The sequence below is a fragment of the Triturus cristatus genome, chromosome 7, assembly GCF_964204655.1.
Source record: "Triturus cristatus chromosome 7, aTriCri1.1, whole genome shotgun sequence".
Taxonomy (NCBI): Eukaryota; Metazoa; Chordata; class Amphibia; order Caudata; family Salamandridae; genus Triturus; species Triturus cristatus.
In genome coordinates this window covers 1,131,682,120-1,131,706,761 of record NC_140590.1, presented here as the reverse complement: position 1 = coordinate 1,131,706,761, position 24,642 = coordinate 1,131,682,120, and the positions used below count along the sequence as shown (strand labels likewise).

At 46.8% G+C, this 24,642-nt stretch overlaps 1 protein-coding gene across 2 annotated transcripts in view; it reads right to left on the bottom strand.

Annotated features, from left to right (window-relative positions):
* Nucleotides 1–24,642, bottom strand: part of SIMC1 (SUMO interacting motifs containing 1) — a 345,516-nt gene that overhangs the window by 59,086 nt on the left and 261,788 nt on the right. Inside the window, exons 8-10 of one of the 2 annotated variants that reach the window (XM_085618267.1) lie at nt 12,164–12,326; nt 11,946–12,030; nt 11,218–11,256 (exon numbers count right to left, since the gene is read on the bottom strand). In XM_085618267.1, the coding sequence (XP_085474393.1) occupies nt 11,218–11,256; nt 11,946–12,030; nt 12,164–12,326 (287 nt within the window). The remainder of the gene's footprint in view (nt 1–11,217; nt 11,257–11,945; nt 12,031–12,163; nt 12,327–24,642) is intronic. The other variant, XM_085618268.1, reaches the window with a different exon arrangement.

Sequence of the window (24,642 nt, the reverse complement as noted above, 5' to 3'; positions counted from 1 at the left end):
CCCTCACCAGGTTTGACAATCCGGATGAATATATTGCCTGGGTGCGGCTACTATACACGCATCCCACAGCTCGCGCACGCACAGGACAACATATATCACCACAATACACAGTAGCTAGAGGTACCAGACAAGGGTGTCCACTGTCGCCTTTACTGTTTATCTTGGCACTAGAGCCCCTTTTACATAGGCTCCGCTCCCTATCCGGGTGTAAGGAAATAGTGAGAGGCCCAGTGACACATATTGTCTCTGCATACACCGATGACATCATTTTGTACATAAAAGACATGGATATGGATCTCGAGCCCCTGCCAGCAGTTTTCGACTCCTTCCAGGAGTTGTCTGGTCTCACGATCAATGCTGCTAAATCTTATGCTTATTTTTTTGACGGCCCTGCGCGTACCGGATGATTGCGTTTTGGTCAACAGGAATTTAATATAGCACCCGACACCTTTTGATATCTGGGGATACAGATTTATCGTACTACAGCGGATTTCCTGGATGGCAATTTGTCCAGAGCGGTCACTACCCTCAGGGCGCAGGTGAAATTTTGGACCTCACTTCCCCCATTGATGGCTGGAAGAGTTACCATAACTAAGATGGTGATCTTACCGAAGCTGCTTTATTACTTCACCAACCTGCCTGTCATGATACCGGGAGGGATTTTTAAAATGTTGAACTCTCTAATGACAGAACTGATCTGGGGGACAGGGCATAGACGAATTAGCCTAGCGAAACTACAACTGAACACAGGACACGGTGGACTGGGAGTGCCTGATTTGAAGGCGTACTGCTACGCTAGCCATCTGCAATGGCTGGCGTATTGGCTGGCAGGCCGTAACTTGCAGAAGGTAGGGGTATCACACTGGGAATGGGATCGAGGTGATATCCACAGTCTCCTACTACCTGTATGCAGATGATGCGGTGCTTTTGGCCCGCACCCAACATAGCTTACAGCTTATAATAGACAGCTTTGTAAAATTCATGGATCAATTGGACATGTCCTCGAACCTAGCAAAATCATACGTGATGGAGATGGGAAAGAAGCCCAGCAAAACATATAATTACACTGTAGGCTCATACACCCTGGGTAAAGTCCCAGCCTTTGCCTATTTGGGTGTGTTTTTTGATAACCATCTGAACTTTAAACACCTTATAGAGGACAAGTGTATGACTATGAACAGGTCCATGGGCTCAATTGTAAATTATGCCCAGAGGTTGGGGCACTGGACCCCAGGTGTGATTTTAAAATTGTATAAATCAGTTTGCTGTGCTAAAGTCCTGTATGGTAGTGAGGTGTGGAGATTTTTTAAACCTACTACCCTGCAAAGGGAAAAGAACAAATATCTAAGGCGGATGTTGAAAGTCCCACATAGCATGCCAGCATACTGTATACATGAGGAGCTGGGTGTTAGGTATATTTCAGATAGCACGGGAGTGAAGCCCTTAGTATGTTGGCTGAAGATCTGGATCAACGAAGAGGTGAGCCTGACAATGTTGGTAGTACGGGATTGTCTCTCCCTGGAGCATGCGCGGAAAATCCCATGGTTGAAATACGTTAGGGATTCCTTTGTCAACCTAGGGAGCGCAGATTTATTTGACAAACCAGAGACAATTAAGTCAAAGATATAAGCGATATTAAAACTCTGTACCCAACGTTTGCGATGGCGCAGCGCGAAACTGTTGAACTGGGGAAACACTCAGTGAGAGATTATATTTTAGTTAAAACGTCACCGGGCATAGAACCTTATCCAACATTAATGACCAATGCCCATGATCGTTTTTTAGTAACCCGTTTTAGACTGAATTACATCCATCATTTATTGGCAGTTCCAGCAGGTTTTATTATTAACTCAGAAGAGAGAGGGCCCTGCGGCTGCGACATGAAGTCTCCGCAGGACACACTTCATCTAGTTTTACTACGCCCGTACTATGCCTACCCCAGGAAACTGTTTCTAAAAGACCTGTTAAGACAAGCTAGATTCAGGCAAGCTTGGGTAGCTTTGCTATTTTTAAAAATGTCAACCAATGTTTTTAACCTTTATTGTGTGACAAACTTCTTAAGAGCCGCTTCAAAATTACGAGTAAAAAGGGGGGGGATTGAGTATCAATTAGTTTTTTTTTTTTTAGCTCATTTTAGTTAATTTACTCCTGTGAATCTTTTTAATGACTTATTTATATGCTTTTATGGTTTGTCTATCAAATCGAATAAAGTTGTTTAATGATGATAATACTACCAAAAGCCAAGATCCCATCAACAGCACCGCACCTACTACGGATAGCACTGACATACTGGAGACATGCGCTCCCACCATTCCGCTGCTGGGGATTCCTTTGCAAACAGGGGTGGTGGCTAACCGTGCTCTGAGGGCGCGGTCTGATACAGAGATAGCTACCGTAGAAGCGTTCTTCTCGGATGGGGTACTGATGTTACATGAGGCCTTTGTTTGTGAACATGGAACCTCGGACGCTTTGTTCCTTCTCCACGCCGGCATCTCGAGATTCATTAGAGACACATGGACCCAGGGGGATACCGAACCCGCTACAAACACACATCACCAGGCAATATTTAATGGGACATGGGGCACTCTTGACAAAATGGTTGTCGCGAGGGATCCCCACCGGTGCGGAGACCTCGTTACAGCCACTACGGGACAAATGGGAAAGAGACGCGGGTCGTGCTTTCGTGGACAAATTATGGGACACTATAGTGGGTTTCCCCAGGAAGGTGTCTCGCAACCCTAAGTTCAAATTCATCCAATTGATGCAATTACACAGAGCATATCTAACCCCACGCAGGCTTAACATTATGTTTCCTGGTGCGGAGGACGCTTGTCCCCGTTGTCATGCATCCAACACGGGTCTGTTACACATGATATGGGACTGCCCGAGATTAAGACACTACTGGACATCAGTGTGTCGGATACTGACGACCGTCACTCCAGTGCGCAGCAATGACACAATGGAATACTGTATACTGGGTTTGGGACCCCATGGGAAGAAGGGCAACCCATCTCATAGATTTGCTAACCTTGCACTACTATTAGCGAAATAGAACATTACAACACGGTGGAAGGCTTCTAGAGCTCCATCACTACAAGAGTGGCATGCAGAGATGATTAGGTGGGGAGGGCAGAAGGGGCCGAACTACAAAGAGAAGAATACAGGGGCTTACGTAGGACACCGATATCTATGGCTTGGAATATGATGATGGAGGAATACATTGCACTAGATATACTATCATATTGAGAACATAGGGGCGCCTCTTACCTGAATCCCCCAGAAACCAGGAGGGACTGCAAGAGATTAGGTCAGAGCTGCTCTCTTATCCCCGACGGTGGGGAGAAAGGAGAATGCAATATAGCGGTAATACACACACAGGGGAAGTATTAAAAATGTAAATATGTAACTAGCCAGGAAGTGGATCGAGCTGCAAGGGGGTGGGAAGGGCGGGAGTTTTGTTGTTGCAAATAATTACGGACTAAGAAGATACGATTGCAACTTTGAACGACATAAATTGGATGTGATTAACACAGACACTTGTATGTAAGAGACGCAAAATACTCAGACAACATGCTATTACGTTATCTGTATCTATGCAACGATGTACGGTTACTTATAACCTGTATGTACATTTATAGGTGTGCTATATCGAGCTGTTGTGTAATTAATGCCAACTCAAGTGCCATAAAATGGACAGAATGTCTGTTGCTAAGTAACTCTACAATGTATGTACGTTTACTGCACAAAATCAATAAAAATATGTTTAAAAAAACACAACTGATGATTGATGCATATCACATGAATAAAGTTTCAACATTGGAACTTTGACCTGTGGACTAAATGTAGTTTTTAATTTATAATAATTCATTGATGACTTTTTAACTTCCTCCCAATAGGGAGTCTCGATGGCTGGAGTTGTGTGGCCACCATGTCTTTGAGTCTACCAGCTCAGGCCTTCGGTCCCTGAACACGTCTTGTGTGTTAGCAAGGGCTACCAATGACCTTTGGGACTCGGTCGAGCGTCTCCTTCCATCTCTTCCAGAGGTTCCTCGAGCTGACCTGGCTCGGTTACTTCACGATGGCCAGGAACTGGCACAGTTTTCCATTCAGTCAGCCATGGACACCACTGACTCTCTGGTTTGGGCTATAGCCAGGTCAGTTGCTCTGCGTCGCTATGCCTGGCTGTGAGATGGCAGTTTTCCTGAAAATGTTCAGATGCGCCTTCTGGATTTGCACTTTGATGGGGCCACCCTTTTTCATGACCATGCTGACTCAGTGGTCAGACATCTCACGTCTGGGTGTCCCTGAGGTCTCTTACTTTTTTAATTTTTTTATTTCTTTATTAATTTCAACTTAAAGAGATCACAAACATTAGTATTCATACATGTCAAGCAAAATATACCAGGTTTCCGTAGCATAACAGTGCATCGTGGATCAAATAATCATGTCAGGTCTCTTACTTTTGATTACAGTATGGTCACTGCTTTTTCTGGATAGCCATCTGAGTCAAGATGTTATTTTCCAGTCGGACTAAGGCGAATCAGCCGTTATGGCCCTTATTGATTCTGTTTTTCTTTTTGAGTCCTCTGTCTACCAGCTAGTCTCAAGAGGTGCCCCATGCCTTTTAAAGGGATGTGACATGCATTATGTGGGGTATTCGTTGGCTATTGTGTAGCCGCTTCCTTACACTAGAAATTCCTTCACTGCTCCAGGGACTGTCTTACTGGATGGTGTAGATCTTTTCGCAGGCTCCTGCGGAGTCTTCTTAGGATGGTTATCTTTTGTCACCTTAGGATATTTTCCTATGATGCATACTGTAGGCTTCTCGCTTTGTCACGCTCTTCCTCCTGTTGTGGGACGCCCCCTCTGGTGCAGCCCACAGGATTGGCGTGGCTCTCTCTTGGAGCTTATGCGTTGTAGTCTAAGGTTGGGCCGTAGCCTTCCCCTGCCTCTGTGGATGCAGACTTCTCCAGGGTATTATTGGGTTTCTGCCACATCTGGCTCGCTCCGGCGTGTTCATGTCTTGGTTTCTTGCCTTTGGCTGTTCTTTCAGGTTTTTCCGCTGTGCTCTTTTTGCCTACGTTGGCTGTCTTAGACGTAAGCAAGTGTCCCTTGTGGGCCTGTTCTGTTCTGGAACAGGTTATATTCGGTGTTCTGTGCGGACATGCTTTGTGAGTTAACTCTGGGTATGGGCACAGTCACGGGGTGCCTGAGGTACACCTTGCGCCACTGTCTTGGCTTCATTCTGTTCTTGTGGTATTGCCCACTCTTCGCTCAGGCCCGGTCTGGTTTTTTGCCTCTCTGCAGTGGACTCTGCTACAGACACGTCACTGCTGCACGTTGCCTTGCCCCCTTTTTCTCTATGCCCTTCCCAGGTAGGGGCTCGAGTCCCTCTTTTCCTTGCTGCGCAGAGGCTCAGGTCCTCCTGCTCCGGGCCCCTGCTGATGCTCTCAAGGGACGTATTCTTCCTCAGGATGCTCAATGTTATTATACAGTATCCGCATATGGCTAAATATAAATATTTCTGGCTATCTATGTTTGTGTATTACTGACTCATTCCAGTGTGGTGGTCAGTGTCCCCGCCTGTCATACGGGAGGCCAGGGTTTCATTACCCGACGGGGAGGGTGATGTCGCTTTTAAAGTGTCTTGACATACGTTATGTCCTGCTATGGTTCACATTGGTGCCGTTCGTACCAACTGTGCGGCCTCCTATATCATCTGGGCATGCTCTTCGAGTTCCCCTTGCTTATGTATAGGTCTAGGTCATGAGATGTACACACAGCTAGAGGGCAAGCATCCTCTGTTTCTCCTTGCTGTGGTATCTGGGGGGTTTGCCCCAGATTCCCTCTCTCTCTTTCATGAGAGTGAGCCATAGGTGTGTGCCGACTTTCACCAGTTTCCTTTAGCCATTGTACCTCTGGGTGCAGCTGGCCAGTTGACAACCTGGTGATGCGGCCGTCTTTTTCTGCAGACGCATACATGCTGTTGAGTCTGTTGATGCTACATTTCATTGGGCTTTGCATAGGTGTGGTGCACACGGTCCACACTGTCTGTTTATGTGTATCCCCGTCATCCACGTCCATGTATCTCCTGGTAGTCATGGTTCTGTATATCTCTGCATGGTGACATCTGTCCCTCCACATGTAATTTTAGCACCCATAATTGTGCATACTCAGTTTGTACACTCGGGCTCTGTCATGCTGTTTTGTCCCTTCTCTGGGACTCTTTTTTTACGAATCCTTGGGATCCTGTGCTTAGTTGTACTTCTTGCAGAAGTTTCTGGAATTTCTTTCATTTTGCACTGGCCCTTCTGGTTCTGTGATTCCCTTTCGTCCCTGTCTGGACGAGAGAGGTCTCATACCATCCTCTGACAGATGGTGGTGCCATTGCCTTGCCTTGTTAATGCTCTCTTACAGAGCTTACTGGGTCTGGTGTCAGCCATGCTGGCATTGTTGTCCCCACCGGGTTTTAGTCAATGTTATTGATGGATTAGTTCTCTTTTGGAACTTGGTGGGTTTCAGTCGCAGACCCTCCTCCTTTGGGGTATAGCTTTGGTACATATTCTTAGTTAAGGAATCTGGGGCTAGATGTCTATCAGATGAACGAGTTACTTACCTTCGGTAACGATGTATCTGGTAGAGACACAGTCTAGCCGCAGATTCCTTAACACCCGCCCATCCTTCCAGTTCTGAGAGGACCCTTTTTGGGTTGGGTTCTACATACTTGCCTCTTTCCAGGTGGCCTTTGTCTTCCTGCGGGATGGTCTACTTCACCTCCTTCCTGGGCATGATGGCTCATTCTGTTTTATCTGTTGCTTCTCCACCCATTCTCGTAATTGGATGGTGAGATCATATGTCCTTCCAAGCGCCTACACTCTGGTTCTTCCAGTGTGGGGATTTGTCCAGTTCTTCTACCCTCCCTTCAACCCTCACCTAATCTGTCTCCATTACTTTGGGGTGTCTTTGACTGCGCTACAGTTAATTGTTCATTTATGGTGGGTATGGTTGCTCATTCTCTGTTGTTGCAGAAATGTGGTCAATTACCTGTCTTGTTGCCCTTTACAGTTACATTCTGTGGTTGCAGACTGCCTATTGTTTGCCATGACATTCATTTCCAATGCTGCTTTGCCTCATAGGAGGGCATGGCTCTTCGTTTCTGCATGACTACTTCTAAGAGCGGGTTCTCTGCTGTCTCCCTTCAATACCTTGCAGTATGAAGTACTCTTTCACTGCTATCCATGGTGATGTTCCTCGCCATTCTATTATTTATTGTCATTGTTTTAAAGATCTTTGCTCTTTTTTGGCACACTGTTTCAACAGACTACCAGTTTTAGTAGTGGCTCCGCCTTGAGGCGCGGAAAAGTGTCACAGTAGAAAACTTACGTCAGCGTGCCGTCCCTCGGCCCGCAGAGGTACTGCTGAAGATTTTTTTGGGATTCAGTCCGACGCCTGGGGATATTCTAAGTTAAGGAATCTGCGGCTAGACGGTGTCTTTACCAGATACATTGTTTCCGAAGGTAAGCAACTTGTTCATATCCCTCGTTCTTAGATGAAGTATATTTGACCTCTAGCGCCAAGACGCCTTGGCATTTGTTGCACTATATAAATGTTTACTTACAATAACGTTCTCTGGACTATACACCACTTTGGGTAAGTCATATGCTTGATGACACCTCTTCCTTTAGAATCATGGTGTGAGCTAAACATACAGCATAGACAACTATGTTTTACGTACTTCTCCAGATTTTGGAGCTCCATCGCATCTCATCCCGATTAATATCTCCAATCGACTTGCCACACTTACTTATAGGTTGAAATTGTGCAGGATGACTGCTGCCTGTAGGTTCTGTGACAGTTTCCAGTGAAAAGGGGCTTTAACCAGTCACCCGATTAGATATAGATGGACCTGATGTCTGGGGAGGGCATTTTCATGCAAAGCTCTCAGAGAAGGCTCCAGGAGCCAGTTTAAAGCTGAATGACAGAAACTTGTAATTGGGAATACCGATTCAGGTCGTCTATTTCTTCATGACTAGAATGTGAAAGCACAAATCTTGTGTACTGCACACATCCGATCTCCTTGATGTGGCAGAGGAAAATTTGATAAAAGGCAAATATTCCAAAATCCCTTGCTTGATGCCTTGTTTGCAGTTTTGAGGTTTAAATGGAACAATATAATTTTACTGGCTTTTTTAACCAAGTAATAACGGTTGATTCTGTTCTTCTGAGTGCAGAAAACCTTCTTGAATGGTTCTTTGCCTCTAAACAGTTTTACCTCTTGTGCTAGTCTTTATGGGAAATACAGTCTTAACAGACTAGATGGAATGCTGGGACGAGAAATCAAGTCTGTAACCATTTTGCACAATACCTCCATTTGATGTTCATTATACTCTGCCATGCTGGAATAAGAGATGACAAGCTTTTGTTAATCCGAGTGGGGAGAGGTCTTGCTGAGTTTGGGGGGGGGGAAGGGGGAAAGGATCTCAACATTTGTCAGATATTTTCAACTGTACTCTGGAAAACTCCTTTATCTCTAGGCTGATGATCCTTAATGCCTCTTCACTGGACCTCATTTTGACTCTTTTCCTTAGAATTGCACCGCAAAGCGGGAAGAGCATAAGAAAAAGAAATACGTTGAGTGTTCAGGGGTGGAGATGTTTGCCCAGTCTATGTGCCTCCTCCTATTATTAATCTAGGAGTGCAGTAGCTATGGGCTGTCTAAGCAGCATAGTCTTTTGTCAAACATATAATCTGCTCAGAAGTTGTCATGATCAATTCCATAAAATCATCTCATAGGACAAAGTCTGAATTGTTCTACTGAGTGCCAAAAAGGCACAACTAGAGCGACCAAGAAAAGCAGACAACCTCATCATTCTAAGAGGGATTGATCCTTTTTTGTCAAAAGCTCTTCACATACAGCTAAAACGGTCAGTCTGTGTAGAGGCAGGGGTACACAATTTCTTTTCTTGCCACTTTTTAGTAGCCTTATGTTGCAGTTGGAAGGCAGAGTCTTCATACAAGAGTCTGGAGCCATTCAGCTAGAAAGCATGCTCTTTTTAGGCCCTTCCGTTACAGCAAGTAGTTCCGGTCAGGGTTTTATCCTCATTCCCACTGAATCGATCATCTAGCTAATATTTTACACACCAACCTTAAATTACATCATCCACTCTCAACATGCCAGACACCAGCTCAAACATATAAGGAATGGGGACACACAGGATACCACCCTTTCTTACAAAGAAAGAAGCAAAAAACTGAGGTTCCCTTGCATATAAAGTCGAGGGACAATCATTCACAATTACTCGGTCTACTACTTGTCTAGCTTACACATTCACACACCACCACTTGTTAAAGTCTACAATACCCACACAGACACAAATACATCAAACAGCAGTCACACACTCTGTGACAGGTCAAGACCTGAAGGACCTCATCTTACACAAAGAAACAAGACAACTAGATTGTGACTACCATTGCATAATGGTCCAAGATGTGAAAGTCTTGTGATGTCCTTGGAAATTAGGCCCCATCACCACATACCTGCAGTCACAATGACACCATGCAGCATTTATGCACACAGGACGTGTAGTTATGGATGCCCAGTCACTCAATAGCTAGGTCATGGGAATCACTGGCTTCTTTCGACAAGGGATTTCCCGTCATCCGCAAGTTTACACATTCAAGGCACAGACAAAACAAAAATGGAACGTTTAACCAAACATCACCTTAGTTCAAAACTTTCAGAATTCAACACAAGACTTGTGATCACAACTACTGGGAGGTTTCTCCAGACACTTTACTAATTTTACTAACTAAGCACATCTTTTCCACCTTCCTCAAGCAACACACACATGCCCAAAAGGGTAACACACAGCACCACACTCATATAGCCCAGCACTCCAATAAACCCCAAATCAGCATGACTAAATCAGACACAGAAAAAAACACGTTATCTGCATCCCTTACTATGCCCCATGGAAACTGCACCAGAAAAAACTCGTACCTCCTCCAAACAAAATGACGACAGCCTCCAGTAGACGCATACTTAGAAATGATTGACACAATGCAATCAAACATGAGAGCAGCCTCACTGACACCAGACCACGCCGGCAGGTAAAAAAGTACTCGCCTACAACATACTAGAGTTACATCAAACACTAGTGTTCAAACACAACAATGACCATTCCACTATACCCAAACTGAATAAAATGCACCACAAACCAATCACAAACATACTCTTCCTCCTGTACTACACACCATCAAATCATCCATTTGTACAGAATAATGACTTAGGCGAAACCTGTGGCTATCACCCACAATAACACAGGATATTACACTTCCCCACATTTACCCTCCAATGGGAACTCACCTCTGCAATCTCGCGACATGGTGCTTCTCTTATTCCACATCACATCAAAGGGGTAAACCCCACTGCAATGCAGCGTCTCAGAAAATGGTATTACTCTTACCCACCTTAGCACACCATGGCATACTCCCCCATGCAACCTCTCACGAAAGAGTACTACACTTCCACAACATCATATGCCATGGGGTACTCCCCCATGCAACCTACATAAACAGGGTACTTCCACGCCAACACATATCTGGAGGTATTACTGTATGAAACTCTATGGTGCATTAACACTGTCTCAATACCATTGTTTTTTTTAGCTTAGGACTATTCAGTGAGGCACATCTCCGCAGTTTATCACTCCCTCAGCTGGCTCATCATTCTTGCCAGACCCTGCCTACCCTCTCCACTAGGAAATCCCCTGCCAAGTAGCTTGAGATGACACCACTTGACAGTGGATTTGAGGTTGGACGCCCCCCATATATTCCTCCATAGTCACAAGGCCGCCATCTTTTTCACAATAGACCTCCTCCCCTATACAGAGGTCCTTAACAACTCATTGGCAATATGGTTAGGTTGGAAGGTAGAGTCTTCATACAAGAGTCTAAAGCCACTGTGGTAGAAGCTAATTTCTTTCTTCATGATAGGCCCTTACGTAACAGTAGGTCCTGCCAGGACTCCATCCTTACTCCATCTGTGTTCTCCGAGCTACCCACTCTGCATCACACACCAACATCATATTACATCATTCGTTCTCATAATTCTAGATACAAGCTCAAACATATAGCGAATGGGTACACACAGGTTACCAGATTTGACTAAAGTCAGTCTAAGAATTATCTCCATGATGGGAAGAAAATGCCTAGTACCTTCAGTTGCACCTTTTGAGTCTTTAAAGGCAGTAAAGTCTAAAAAAAAAAATGATAGAGGGTTAGTCCTTTAGCAATGTGGGGCCACTAGAAATATCATGAAATGATATGAAGCTATCTGGGAAACTATGTGGGTGGGAATTTATTTTAGTCACTTTGAGAATACAGATCACAATCTGAGAGTGTATCCTGGTCCATAGTACACTGATGTGTGTATGAACTTGATCTAGTGTTTGACCGTTGACGAGTGTACCAGTGCTTCAACACAAACCAGCATTTGGGCCGCGGTCTCGGATGTGGTACATCCACTGATAAAACAGCCATATGCTTCAGATGCGATGGCGGTTTAACACAGCGTCAAACTATTAAAGATGAATTAATTCTTCTGAAAGATGCCCTATATCCTCTTGGGGAATGAAAATGTGTTTTATGCTGTTCGTTTGCTAGACTTTTATTGTGCTGCAATGGTGGCGGCATTATCTTCTCTCAAGTGTGTGAAAGCTCTCAAAGCAAATGCTTTGTGAAGAGGTTACACTTGAAGTTGATGCCTTGGCACTGACCCACTAAACATGTCAAATAGTTAATTTGTGTATGAAATTAAAATACACAAATGGGGAGCTTGCATAATGGAGCACTGTAAATGAATCACCTGAAAGTACTAGTACAAGTTTAGAGTTTCCGCGTGAAGACAAAGTGGCTACTTCACACACAGAACAGGGAAAACTTACCTAACCGAATGTTTTCATAACTGATGAATAGCAAAAACAAGTGGTAAAGCATTTCATCCCACCTTTGCAATTCTCCTTGTCCACCCTAAGTATGAGAGAGGAAAAGAGAAGTCAGCAGTCAATGTAATGCAAAGTCCACCCACTAATTGGCGTTGCAGTCTACCAAAAATGGGCGTGTTTGATCAACATACCTTAGTGAAAGTCTAGCAAATCCTTACCTGATCATCTAAGAGAAGAGTGGAATGCTTAAGGAAATACAGGATCTTGGTTCTAGAGAGAAAGCAGCTTTTTGGAGGTGGCGGTTCGCAGCTGTTGTCAAACATCAACTCCAGCACTTTGGCACGTAGGAGATGACTTGCAATTGTATTAAAGAAGATCTCTCTGTTTGGAAGGCAAAAAGAAGAAAATAATTTGGTTACATACTTATTAAAACCTTGCCCAGCAAACTGGTATTTACTATTACATTCCGTATATACTTCCTCTATACAAATAAAGGGATAATTAAAAAAAGAATATTAATGAACTTCATGGGTGGCAGAGGCAACTTACAGTTCAGACAGCAGAGCTAACCAAACAAATCTCTTAGAAAGACCAAATATACCATATTGGTGCTGAACAGCCTTAACTGAATAAGGATGTATAACAAAAAATGTACTTACCTGTAACTACGGTTCTAGAGCACTGAAATCATTCACAGATACACATGCTTGAATTAGTTTCCTATGCTAAAATAGCAGTGTGTGCAGTCACTCAATAACATTGAGAAAAGCCATGGACTACATACCACTAGCCAACAGCATTGGGTGACGAACTCTGGCCATTGAGGTGATAGGACACAGAGCTCTGGCACTCCTAGACACATCTGGTAGATATTTGAGATTCTAGCAGTGTATATACCCTTAAGCCTCATCAGAAGGTAACAAGGAATCAAGAGCAGGCTGCCTGCAAATCTATTAAAGATACAAATGCTGGAGAACTGTAGTTAGAGGCAAGTAACTTTTTTCTTCTACAGCATTGGATCGCCCATAGATCCATTCACTTGCTTGAATTAAGATTAACTAAGCAATAATAAGAGTAATAATAAAGTACCAGTAGGAAAGACAATGAGGCTCATCTTGTCAAAAAAGTTTCCAGAGTACTTCTTGTCCTACTGCAGATTCCCCTATGGTTTGGAGAGCCTGTGCAGTCAGTAATGCTTAGCTAAAGAGTGAGTTGTCCTCCACGTTGCTGCTTTGAAGATTTAGTTCAAAGATATTGCTGAAAACAGAGCCGTTGCACAAGCCATACTTCTCCTGGGATGGGCGAAAGAGATCTGCCCATCATTTATTGGGTCAAGTTAATGAAAGAGAAAATCTAAATAGTTCAAGTTGGTTTAGTTAAGAAATTACCTTTATTCAAGTGGTCATAGGCCACAAATAGGTTATCTCTTTGATGGAAATCCTGTTTTTTGCTGTTGACAGAACTGCAATAAACTGTTAAAATTCAAATAATGGAATGTTGTTTCGGCTGCAGTAGTAGGTTGCGGGAAGAAAGTTTACAATTAAATCCTCTGGTCTACATAAAATAATTTTGGGACCTTGTAATTCACTAACTTTCATCTGCAGGGCTGGGTATACTCTCCAGGGCCGGTCCCAGTGCTGCGCGGCCCCTCGCTGAAGTCCGCCGCCCTCCCATGGAGTCCCACCCTCTCACACTCACCTGCTGCGAGCCTCGGGGCTGGCCCCTCGGTCTGCTCCTCCATTCCACGATGGGTAAGGACAAACACGGCGTGGCGACCCCCAAACAGTACACCATGGATCATTATACCACCGCTCCTACTGGGAAGGAGGGTGTAGAGGGCCTGTCCTCCGACACTGCGAAGTTGCTCGCGACGATCAATCAGTCACGGACTGCACTTGAGGCCCAGATCGGACCTCCGTAAGGCAGTTGACCGGATCACTGAAGCGGAGACCAGGGTGTCCACAGTGGAGGACACTATATCCACCCTCCAGAAGCAAGTGGACAGGCTCACCACGGTCTCACGGGAGCTGGCGTCACGGGTCAAAGATGCAGAAGGGAGGGCCCGGCGCAATAACATCCGCCTATTGGGCTTCCCGGAGGGCTGTGAAGGTGCTTCTATGGATAATTTCCTCTATTGGTGGTTTAGGGCGTTGCTGCCGCCCGAGGCCATGTCTTCATGTTTCGTGGTCGAGAGGGCCCACCGGACTCTGACTAAGAAGCCTCCTCCCAGAGAGCGTCCGAGGCCAGTGATTGCCCGGCTTCTCAACTACCCCGGCCGTGATGCGATCTTCCGCTATGCCCGGCTTCACAAGAACAAAGTGACTTTCGACTCTCATCCTATCATGGTCTTCCCAGAGTACACCCGGCTGGTGCAGCAGCAGCGTCAGTCCTTTGTTTGCGGCCAAGCAGCAACTTCGGAAGCTGAACTTATCCTATTCGCTAATGTTCCCCGCGCGGATGAAGGTGATAAATAATGCCAAGACTCTTTTCTTTGACTCCCCGGAGGAGGTCTTCGCTTGGACTGATGAGATACCTAATCTTAAGCCGCACTCGCCGCCGCAGCTTGATTCAGACTCTTCGCAAGGATCCCACCGGAGTGCCCGCAAGACCGAGACGCTACAGCAAGGCGCCACAGATCCTGTTCCAATTGGCGTGCCCAGGGTCAATCAGGGAATGTCCTTGCTAAAGGGCATATTCTATCCTTCCTTTCGCACAAAGCACTGTCTTGAAGCGGGTGTTCCATGGTGGGTAGCATCAGATCCTGGAGTGCTGGGGTCTTCTTCACCTGCTCTGAGGGGTATCGGACGATGTCCACCCAGGACGTTCTGGGTAATGTTGGGGGGGGGGAATCCATTGAGAGAACTGCTTGGGCCATCATGTTGCGGGCCTGGGTCAGGATTCCACCGCGACAGATACTCCTCGTTATTGGAAGTATGGGGGTGGAGGGAGTGGGGGGGGGAGGGGGGTCAGGCTGGATTTCAGGTTGTTGTTTTTTGTTCTGCACACCAGACACACAACTCCATGCTACGTCACTAATGCACCTTCGTTTATTGCACACTATAAAGATTAGGGATGACTCCGGTAAATCTCCATTAGGAGAACTCAATATTCTGGAATGGAATGTGCGGGGACTGCTAAACAAAATCAAACGGGGGGCAGCGCTTCGCTTAGCAAAGCATTATTCGGCTGACATCCTACTATTGCAGGAGACTCACCTTCTGGGCACTAAAGCTCCCTGTCTGTCCCGATATGGGTTTGCCACAGTGTACCACTACAGCTTTGCGAGGGGTGCTCGCGGCACGGCGATACTTATTCACCGCCGGGTGCCGTTTCAGGTAACACAACATTGGTTAGATCCAGGCGGGCTCTTCACGATCATCTCCGGCACTATGGCCGGCGAACAGATCATGCTTGGGAGTATATATGACCCTCCACCGTTAGGCCAGACGTTCGTAGATAAACTTACACAGCTTTGGGGGGACCTTCCAAGTGGCTTGACGATTCTAGGCGGAGATTGGAATGACATAACCCCTCTTGACAGATGGCGTGCACAACCACCTGATACACCCCCACCCCCGATTCAAACTGCATGTACTGGCACATACACTGGGCTGGACGGACTCTTGGCGGGCATTTCACCCCTCTGAGGCAGGGTTCACTAATGCATCGTCTGTTCATCCTACCCTCTCGCGCTTAGATTATCTGTTCCTCCAACATAGCTACATAAACCGAGTGGCACACACATCCATCATGCCTAGAGGCCTCTCCGACCATTCACCGATCCAACTCAAGTTGCGCCTGCAGACTCATCGAGATCCTTATCGGTGGCGCATGTCCCCATGGCTTCTCCGCGGCGTTGACTATCAGGAGATGCTCCATCTCGCGATCACGGACTACCTCAGTTTTAACGTGGGTACGTCTCTGACCCAGGTCACCCTCTGGGAGGCCCTTAAGCCCACGATTAGGGGGGCGGACATCAGTTATCGCTCCGGGGAAAAACGGCGGCGGTTGGCGCAGGTGAGGGAATTCGAGGATCGTCAGGTCCGCCTGCAGGCCCAACTGGTAGAGGGCTCCGACTCTGGTACCCACCGAAATCTCCTACATGTCCAACAGCAGCTCCATCAGTAGCATACTGACCGTGCCAAAGAGGTGTGGTTGGCGACCCAATACAGGATTTATCAATGGGGCGACAAGTCCAGTCAGATGCTTCATAGGCTAGGTCAGTTCCGAACTGAGCAATGACCGACCATGGATGATTGACTGCATTAGCGACATGCCTGGGGGGTGGGGTGGGAGGGGGTGCGGAGGGAGTTGGGGTGAAGTTGGGAGGGGGGTTACTGATTATCATTCCTGCAGGGACGACCAGTGGGATCTCGAACACATGGAATGCGCTAGCAAGCTTCACAGGACCTTGAATGGTGGGTGGGTGTTAGATTAAGATGTGCATTCTTATGCTCCCCCAACAGATGGGCTGATATTTGTATTTGATGGACCATTTTGCACTTTATATCCCATTATATTGAAACTTGAGCTGTATAGCTTGTCTTCTGCAACACCCTGAGGGCGGTTATCACTGTTCTATTACAAATCAATAAAATTTGTTTACCAAAAAATAGGCTATGTCAGGTCCGGATGTCCCCGAGGCAAGTTCCCCTCCTGAAGTCCCCAGACGGCAGTATGTGTACCTCCCACAAGGCTGTGGTCCGAGCGTTTGCCGGTTTCTTCGCAGCTCTATATGAGGAGCGTGAGGTAATAGCCGAGCCCCTTATAGATGACTTTTTCACGGATATTCCCCCTCTCCGTTTGCCTGATATGCGTGACGAACTGGATAAACCAATCACCCTAGACGAAGTACAGGCGGCGTACAATATGCATCCGGGCCGTGCTCTGGGCCAGAGCGGGCTCCCATGTGAGTTTCTGCGCCCACATATGCTTGGGGCGCTACATGGAGCCTTTGAGCAGCACATTTTGCCTCCTGACCGGCAACACGCCGAATTGCTCCCTGCCGTCCGGGATAAGATGACTATCTGGTCTCAACTGCCTCTATCGTTACATGGTAGATCCACAGTTTTTAAAATTGGTAGGTCCACAATTTTTAAAATGGTGTCTCTGCCGGGCTTACTCTACCGGCTCCAGAACTACCCGCACCCTATCCCCCCAGTCGTGGTTTCTCCAAATGAATGCTCTCCTGAATAGATTCCTCTGGCAAGGGGGCGCGATTTGCGTGGCGCTCGCAACCTGCATACAGTCCATGTACTGTGGGGGCACCGCAGCAAGAGATGACCGTGTGTACTATTTGGCTTCGGATCTCCTGGTGGTCAACGAGTGGTGGTCTGGTTCTCAGACAGATCCGGCCTACGCCGTGGATTGGTCGGCCATGGAGGGTACCGCTCCATTTCCTAATCAGTAGCTCCTCCCTGAAAGCGCTTCCCCCGGCCTGCCGAGTAGTTATTCAGATATGGAGACGGGTAGTTAGGTCCATGGGTTGGTGGGGTACGCTGATCGGCGGCCCTCCCCTCTGGCAGGGAATGTGTCTTCGGCCTGTCATGTCGTTGGTGGGGTTTCGTAGATGGGATGATATCGGTATAGCTACACTTGGGGACATAATGCAGGGGACCACACTCAAATCCTTTAAAAAACTGCAGGCGGATTTTGACCTTCAGAAATCACAGTTCCGTCGCTATTTGCAGCTCCGTCACGCACTGACCCCTCTGATTCGGCAGTTAGAGTTCCATCCGCTGGAAGGTCGCTTACTGATGTGAGATCTGGGGGCCCACAAAATCCGGCAAATTTACCAAACTCCCACTACACACTCCAGGACCACTATTCACCGAACCCGGGCGGCAGACCTGCCAACTCTGACAAGACGATGATTGGGCTGAGGTGCTGGCTAGCCCTCGCTACGCCGCCGTTTCTACCAGACACAGGCTAATCCAATTTAAATACCTGCACAGGGTATATTACATACGTCTCTGCCTTTGGAAAATGGGGGCAATTCAGTCTCCTGTCTGTCTCCGATGTGAAGCAGACGAGGGGTCGTTCCTGCACACGGTGTGGAGCTATGGAGAATTGCAGCTCTTCTGGTCGGGTGTGTTGTCTTGCATGGGGCAGGTGTTGGCATGGGATGTTCCGACGGACCCTAGATTAACGCTCTTACACACACAGAAGACATCGGGGGAACAGGTATAAAAGACACCTGCTGTTTTTCGGTCTCACACTGGCTAAGCGGGACATAGCACAGCACTGGAAGGATACGTCCCCGCCTTGTATAACCAACTGGAAAAAGGCCTTGGATAGGTGCATGTCAGCGGAGATTGCAGTCTTCGAGGCGAGGGGGTGCCCACAGAAGCATGGGAAGATTTGGTCCAGGCGTGCCAAGTACAGAGTTATAGATTTGTCCCTAATGTCGCAGACAGCCACCCGGGACCCTATAGAACGACTGGTGGTGAATGACTTACCTGTGTAAAGTACCAGTGCTAAAAAGCCGTAGATGGGCATTCTATTGGTTTGTACATATAATATTATCAAAATATGTGTGGTGAGCACTTGGGGGGTGGGGGATGGGTGTTTCCCTCTGTCTGATGTTCTGCAGACCTTTGGGGTGGGTGTTATACAGTACCTAAGGACCTTTCATTCTACATTCCAATTGTACTTTGCTTGCTGGGCTCTTCCCTTCTGGTACGGTGAAAATTCAATAAAATCTGTTGTTAAAGTAATTCACTAACTTTTCTTCCAGACTTGATTGTCAGTAGAAACAGTTATCCACAACATATGTTATAAGGGTATTCTAAAAATTGGTTCAAAAGAACTTATTGGTAGACCTCACAAAACTATATTGAGCTATCAAGATGGTGAAAGTCTTAGCGTAAAACTTCCGAACAAGATCTAATAAGGAAAATATTACTTAACCTTTAAGCATCTGTTTGCAACAGTGCTTCTGTAGATTGACATGTTCTACATACGCCTGACATGTAGTGTTGGACTCAGACATTTACAAGTTGTTTTTCTCTGAGCAGTCACGTGCATGACAATGTTGGATTTGTTTCTTTGAAACTGCTTTGCTTATTCATCTAGCTTCACGCAACATTATCATGATGCCTTGAACACAGAGTACAAGGTATTTATGCACAATGTACAAATGTCATTCTATCTTCATCCATGGGGCGACAGGGCTATCTACATATCCATAACAACGCTAATCTGCGGGTACATTGCAATGGATGCTTTTTATTATAAATAAAGAAGGGTTTCCGGGGGTTGGCAGAGGAGAAACTTCCGCTGACATCAAAGGTCCTGCGTGTTGAGGCTTTGGCAAGCAGCTGCCTGACATCTACGTGAGGGATATCCAATTCATGATGAAGACGGGGTCCTACATTCTTTCCCGTCCGCTAATGGGGTAGGATCATCCGTGGGAGGATTTCTGGCTAGACACCTACATACACTCTAGACTTACACAGAGTAGAGTTTGCATACTAGGAGTACGCCCGATTACTACCTTGTATTATATGCCTGCATATGTGCACTGTCTTAGCACCATGGTGGAACTATATCTGCTATCTACTCTTTTGGTGCTTGTAATCACTTTCATCTGCTTCGGTCTACTGATTATCGCAGCACATGTATTCTATACAAGAATAACGTTGGTTCCTTAAATATTTTGAAAATGCCCTGGTGTGTATTCTCTGTATACTTCTCTGAGAAAAAGAGTGCACGAGTGAAAAGGTTCTAGATCAGTTACCACGATCCCGGAGGGGTCAGGGTTGTCATGTTCAGTGGTTGCTAGAAACCATTTGCTCCCTGTTCAGGTTAGGGGGGCTTATGGTGGTACTGTAAGCTAGCTGGTCTCTAGGCTAACATACTGCTAGGGTGCTTGGAATCAGTCTAGGCACCTCACCCAAAGTTTGTTGCCCACAAGCACACAGTTCCCACGGATTAGTGGGAACTACACAACAGCGCGTGAGAGCAGTAAGGAGTAGTGAGTGAACACTATATAAAACAAGTGTATTGCACCAATAAAAAGAAAAGAAATCTGTGAACAGAGACACACGTATCAGGAAAGAAGGGCAGGAGCATGTGAATCTATAGCGCTACACACTACGAACACATGCTTCTAGGGTAACAAGCATTTTCAGTTCATAGCATGTGTTGCTGGAGACACACATGCTCTGCAGTCTGTAAAGACAGTAAAGCAGTACCATCCTATAAGTTGTGGCTAGCATGTGTATCGTACAGATGTCTGAAATAAGGTCCTCAGCACCGTATAGCCAACCATAGTGTGTTGTCTGTCAAGAACAACCACGCAGTAATGTGTAGTTGAAGTGTGTGGGGTTGCCCATGTAGCCACCTTACATATGTTGGTTAGGAGAAGGTTTCCTAAGAAGGCCATAGTTGCACCCTTCTTGCAAGTAGAGAGAGCCCTAGGGGTAACGGGGAGGGCTATCTTGAGTTTCTGTTATCAAGTCTGGATACACTTAACTATTAGCATAACCATTTCTGCATTAGATATAGGTTGCCCCTTGTGAGTCTTAGCAAAGACCATGAAAAGTTGGTCAGCCTTGCAAAAAGGTTTAGTTCTGTCTATGTAGTACAGGAGTGCGATATTTATGCCAAGGGTATGAAGCACTCTCTCTGAAACTGAGCTTGGTTGGGGAAAGAAGGCTGGGAGCTCTATGGACTGGTTGAGATGGAAGGGGGGAAACCACCTGAAGAAGGAACTTATGGTTTGTCCCAAGCACGGTCCTGTCCTTGTGAATTGGGAAGAAATATTCTTGCAGCGTGAGGGCTTGCAGCACACAAATGCAACGTAAAGAAGTTAACACAACCATGAAGACTGCCATCCATGAGAGGTACTAGAGCAAATAAGAATGTAAGTGCTCAAATGGGGGACACATGAGCCAGGTCAGGAGAACATTAAGGTGCCACACTGGTGCGGTCAGAAATCTGGGCGGAATGATTTGAGGCTTTCCACGAATGCCTTGATTACAGGTATGCGGAAAAGGAAGAATTCTCTGAGTTTTGCATGTATGCGGCTACAGCTACTAAACTAAGCCAAGCAGAGGTGTGGGCTAGACCGGACTTCTTGAAGTGGAGCAGATAGTAAAAAATATCTTGGATTGCAGGTTTTAGAGGATCGTGCTACATAGTGATGCAGTAAACAAATATTTTCCAGTTTGCTGCACAGCATATCCGTGTGGCTCGTATATGGGACTCCCACAAGATGCCCTTGTATTATTGGGGAAAGCCCAGGGAACGACATTCTAAGACCTCTGGTTCCAGTTAGCTAGATTGAACTGCTTGGGATCTGGGTGCCTTGTTTGTCCTTGATTCCTGGTGAGAAGTTCTAGCTTGTTGGAGAACTCTAGTCAGACCTGATGGACATCTCTAGTTGAGCCAAATGCTAGGGCTGCCTGGACCAGGTGGGGGACCACTAGAATGAGGGTTTGCATTGTTTGCTGCATATTTAGCATCACCAATGGAAGGAGCAGGAGAGGCTGAAGAGCGTAAGCAAAGACCTCTAACCAGCTGAACCATAGTGCATTGCAATGGACCATGGGTATGGGTACTTGGTGGCAAAGTTTGGGCATTTTGAGCTCTCATGGGTGGCAAGCAGGATTAAGTCTGAAGTGACCCAGCACCGGAAGTACTGGTGCAGGACCTGTGGGTGGAGCTCCCACCCGTTGACTTGTTGATGCGTCCTACTTAGCTGGTCCACCTGTCGCCATCCACTCTTGGAAGGTACTCCGCCATCAAGTGAATTTGACGATGCAGTGCCCAATCACTGGACTGTCTGAGCCAGCAGGGAAAGGGAGAGTGAGTTGTGCCCTCTGTTTTTGTAAGTAGTACATGGCGGTCATGTTGTCTGTCTTCACAAGGACTAGGGGGATCGCAAGAAGCTCAAACTAACTAATGTAGTGGCACTGCTGCTGGGGAGTCCACGTACTCTGCCTTCTAATTGAGATGAGCACCATGCCCAGCTTGAGAGGCCTTGTGGTAATGGTGACTTGTGAAACGGGGTCTAAGGCCTGCTCACAACAAGTTATTGTTGTGACTCCACTGCAGAGACTAATGGGCCCTGGCCTTTACCAACATTATATTGTACATCTGACACTCCGCTCGTGACCATTATTATGAAAAGTCAATACTGCAATGGGCGCAGGTGCAACTGGGCTTTGGGGCATGATAGCGATGTACAAAGCTATCATACCCTACAAGCACATCACAGTTTTGATTATGAGGGGAGTTCTGCATCGCTCCTAGTAAGGGTTTGATCTGGTGGGGTTGCAGGTGGGAGTTTATGGGGAGAAGAGAAATGGTCGCCTGTGTGGGCTTTAGGCACGGTTTGCTGCTTGCACTTTTGATCAGACAATCGTCAAGACAGGAGAAAACATGGATGCCTCCTCTCCTTAAGTGGGCAAAGACTTCTGCTAGGCACTTGGTGAAGGGAGGAATACTGGGTGAGGAAGTGAAAAGTTCAAGCAATAGCTGTGCTGAACTACTGTTAACACCCACTTGTGTGATGTGATTTCCTGTCAGCGGGGAAGGAAATCCTGAAGCCTTCGCCTGAAAGGTGTTGTGTGAGAAGTGGTGGGGGAGTCACTGTTTGGAGGTGGAGGACCCTTTCCTCGAGCCTCCTTTGCCCCTGTCCATGGCAGTTATTGTTGCGTCTGTATGGTCCCCCGGAGTAGCCCCGTGATATCTGCTGGTGGTAGGCCTGCTGCTGCCTCTGATAGGAGGAGGGAGGGTCTGGAAAGCTGGTCTGGCTACTTGCCCTGTATTACAGCAAACAAAAGGTAGCCCTAGTGGTGGATTTTATAAGGGCATTCATGGCCTTGGCAGCATCTGTGTCCTTTTTAAGTATTTCCAGCATGTGATCAATCTGCAGGTCAAAGACGTGTTTATCATCGAAAGGGCAGGGTAAACAGATGTTGAATCGCCGGTTTAAAACTGGAGACACAGAGATAGGCATGGTGTCTTAAAAGGATGCTGGTTAACCCCTCAGCCGCAGTGTTGGTGGCATCCGGGGCACAATGGATGGCGCCATTGGAGAGGGTCTCTCCTTTGACCACCAATTCCTCCATCCTTGTTCTATACTTCTCAGGGACTTGCTGAGGAAGGAGGCCCTGTACCTGAACCCAATGCACTCTGTCGTATCGGGAGAGCAGACCTATGGAGGTCTCCTCGGGATGGCTGACTGAACCACTATACTTTTCGCCCAATGCCTCTATTTTGTTACTCTCCTTGTCAGGAGATAGAGCATCTCCTGTGACCTCGGTGTTTGCGCACTTATGTGTATTGTGGCCCACAGGCAACCAGGAGGTATGACACCATGTATGTTCTGTGTGTTGTTAGGAGAGGGCTTGCATTTTTTGTCCACCCGGGGTGTCATTACCCTTGCCTTCAAATGCTCTTGAAAGGTGTCTGTGATGGATTTGAGCATACCCTTGAGCATAGGTAAGAACCGAACTGCCCGTTGGGTCTTAGACAGCCTCTACAACAGTAACTTGTTGTCCTCCTGGAGGATGTGAATATCCACCTTATGATATGTGGCCGCCCACTGTATCACTTCATGATATGCTGAAGTATCATCTAGGGGGATGGCCTAGCTGGGTACAGATCTGGGTCTGTATCGCCCGGAGGGTTGATATTGTAGCTGTCCCACTGGTTGTCAGTAGGCCATAAGGTATGTCATAGGGGTCAAGAGGGTGAAGTGGGCTACCTTCTCCCTAAGAAGAGTGAGGTGATTTTCTCTATTGAATAAGGTAAAGGAGAGGTAGGTGGTGGTGGAGGAAGAGGTAGAGCTAATAGTGGTGGTGGAGGAGGAAGAGGAAGAGGTGGTGGAAAAGGAGCAATGGGAAGAGGGCTGGTGCCCCTGTCCTTAGGTCTCTTGTGCTTGGGAGCTAGTGAATACTCCAAAGCAATTTACTCCTCGTAGGTGAGCTTCCTCTTTCATCTCTGTTGGCTTTGGAGGAAGTTTGGTGGTGAACTTGCTTGTGTGTGGATAGATGAATAGGCGTATCTGCCATGCATCTAGCTCCTCCTGTAGTAGCTGGAGGATGGGTTGTTCATACTTCTCGGAACTGGCTGTAGAAGGTGTTTTCGGCAACGATCGAGTTTCCGGAGCTGAAGAAGTTTATGTGGGTTTGGTGCCAATATGGGTTTCAGTGTTGGCACAGAAGGCCCTCTCCGCTTTGATGGGACCTGAGGCTTGGGTAGGATCTTTGGCATTGATATGCAAGCTGTATCGGTGCTCAGAAGAGGGAACGCGGTCTGCTCTGAAGCCTCTGGATAGCACCTATTATGGTCCAAAGATGGTTGTAGTCCAGGTGGCTGTTTTCTAGGCATCAGGATCGAAGCCTCTCGGGGGCAGTGGTCTGCCTCAACTCAGGGCCATTGAACTGCCTAACTTGAGTCAGTCGGACCACACTCACGGCTGAAGTCTTTATCTTCGGCTGTGAGGCACCACGGGCCTGTTCTTCGTCCTTTTAAGAGCAAAGGAGAAGGCAACCTCGGGGATGGGTGATGACTGGAGGTGCTGTCTCCCTTAAGTGCCAGCTTCTTCCTCTGCCTGAAGATGTTGGGGGTGTTGTCTGACTCCTGAGGCTGCATCCACCTCTGCTTGCGTCAGTACTGAAGAGTCTTCTTTGACCAGAAGGTGAGGTAGGCCTTGCATGTGGTATTGTTGAGGTAGGGGGGAGAG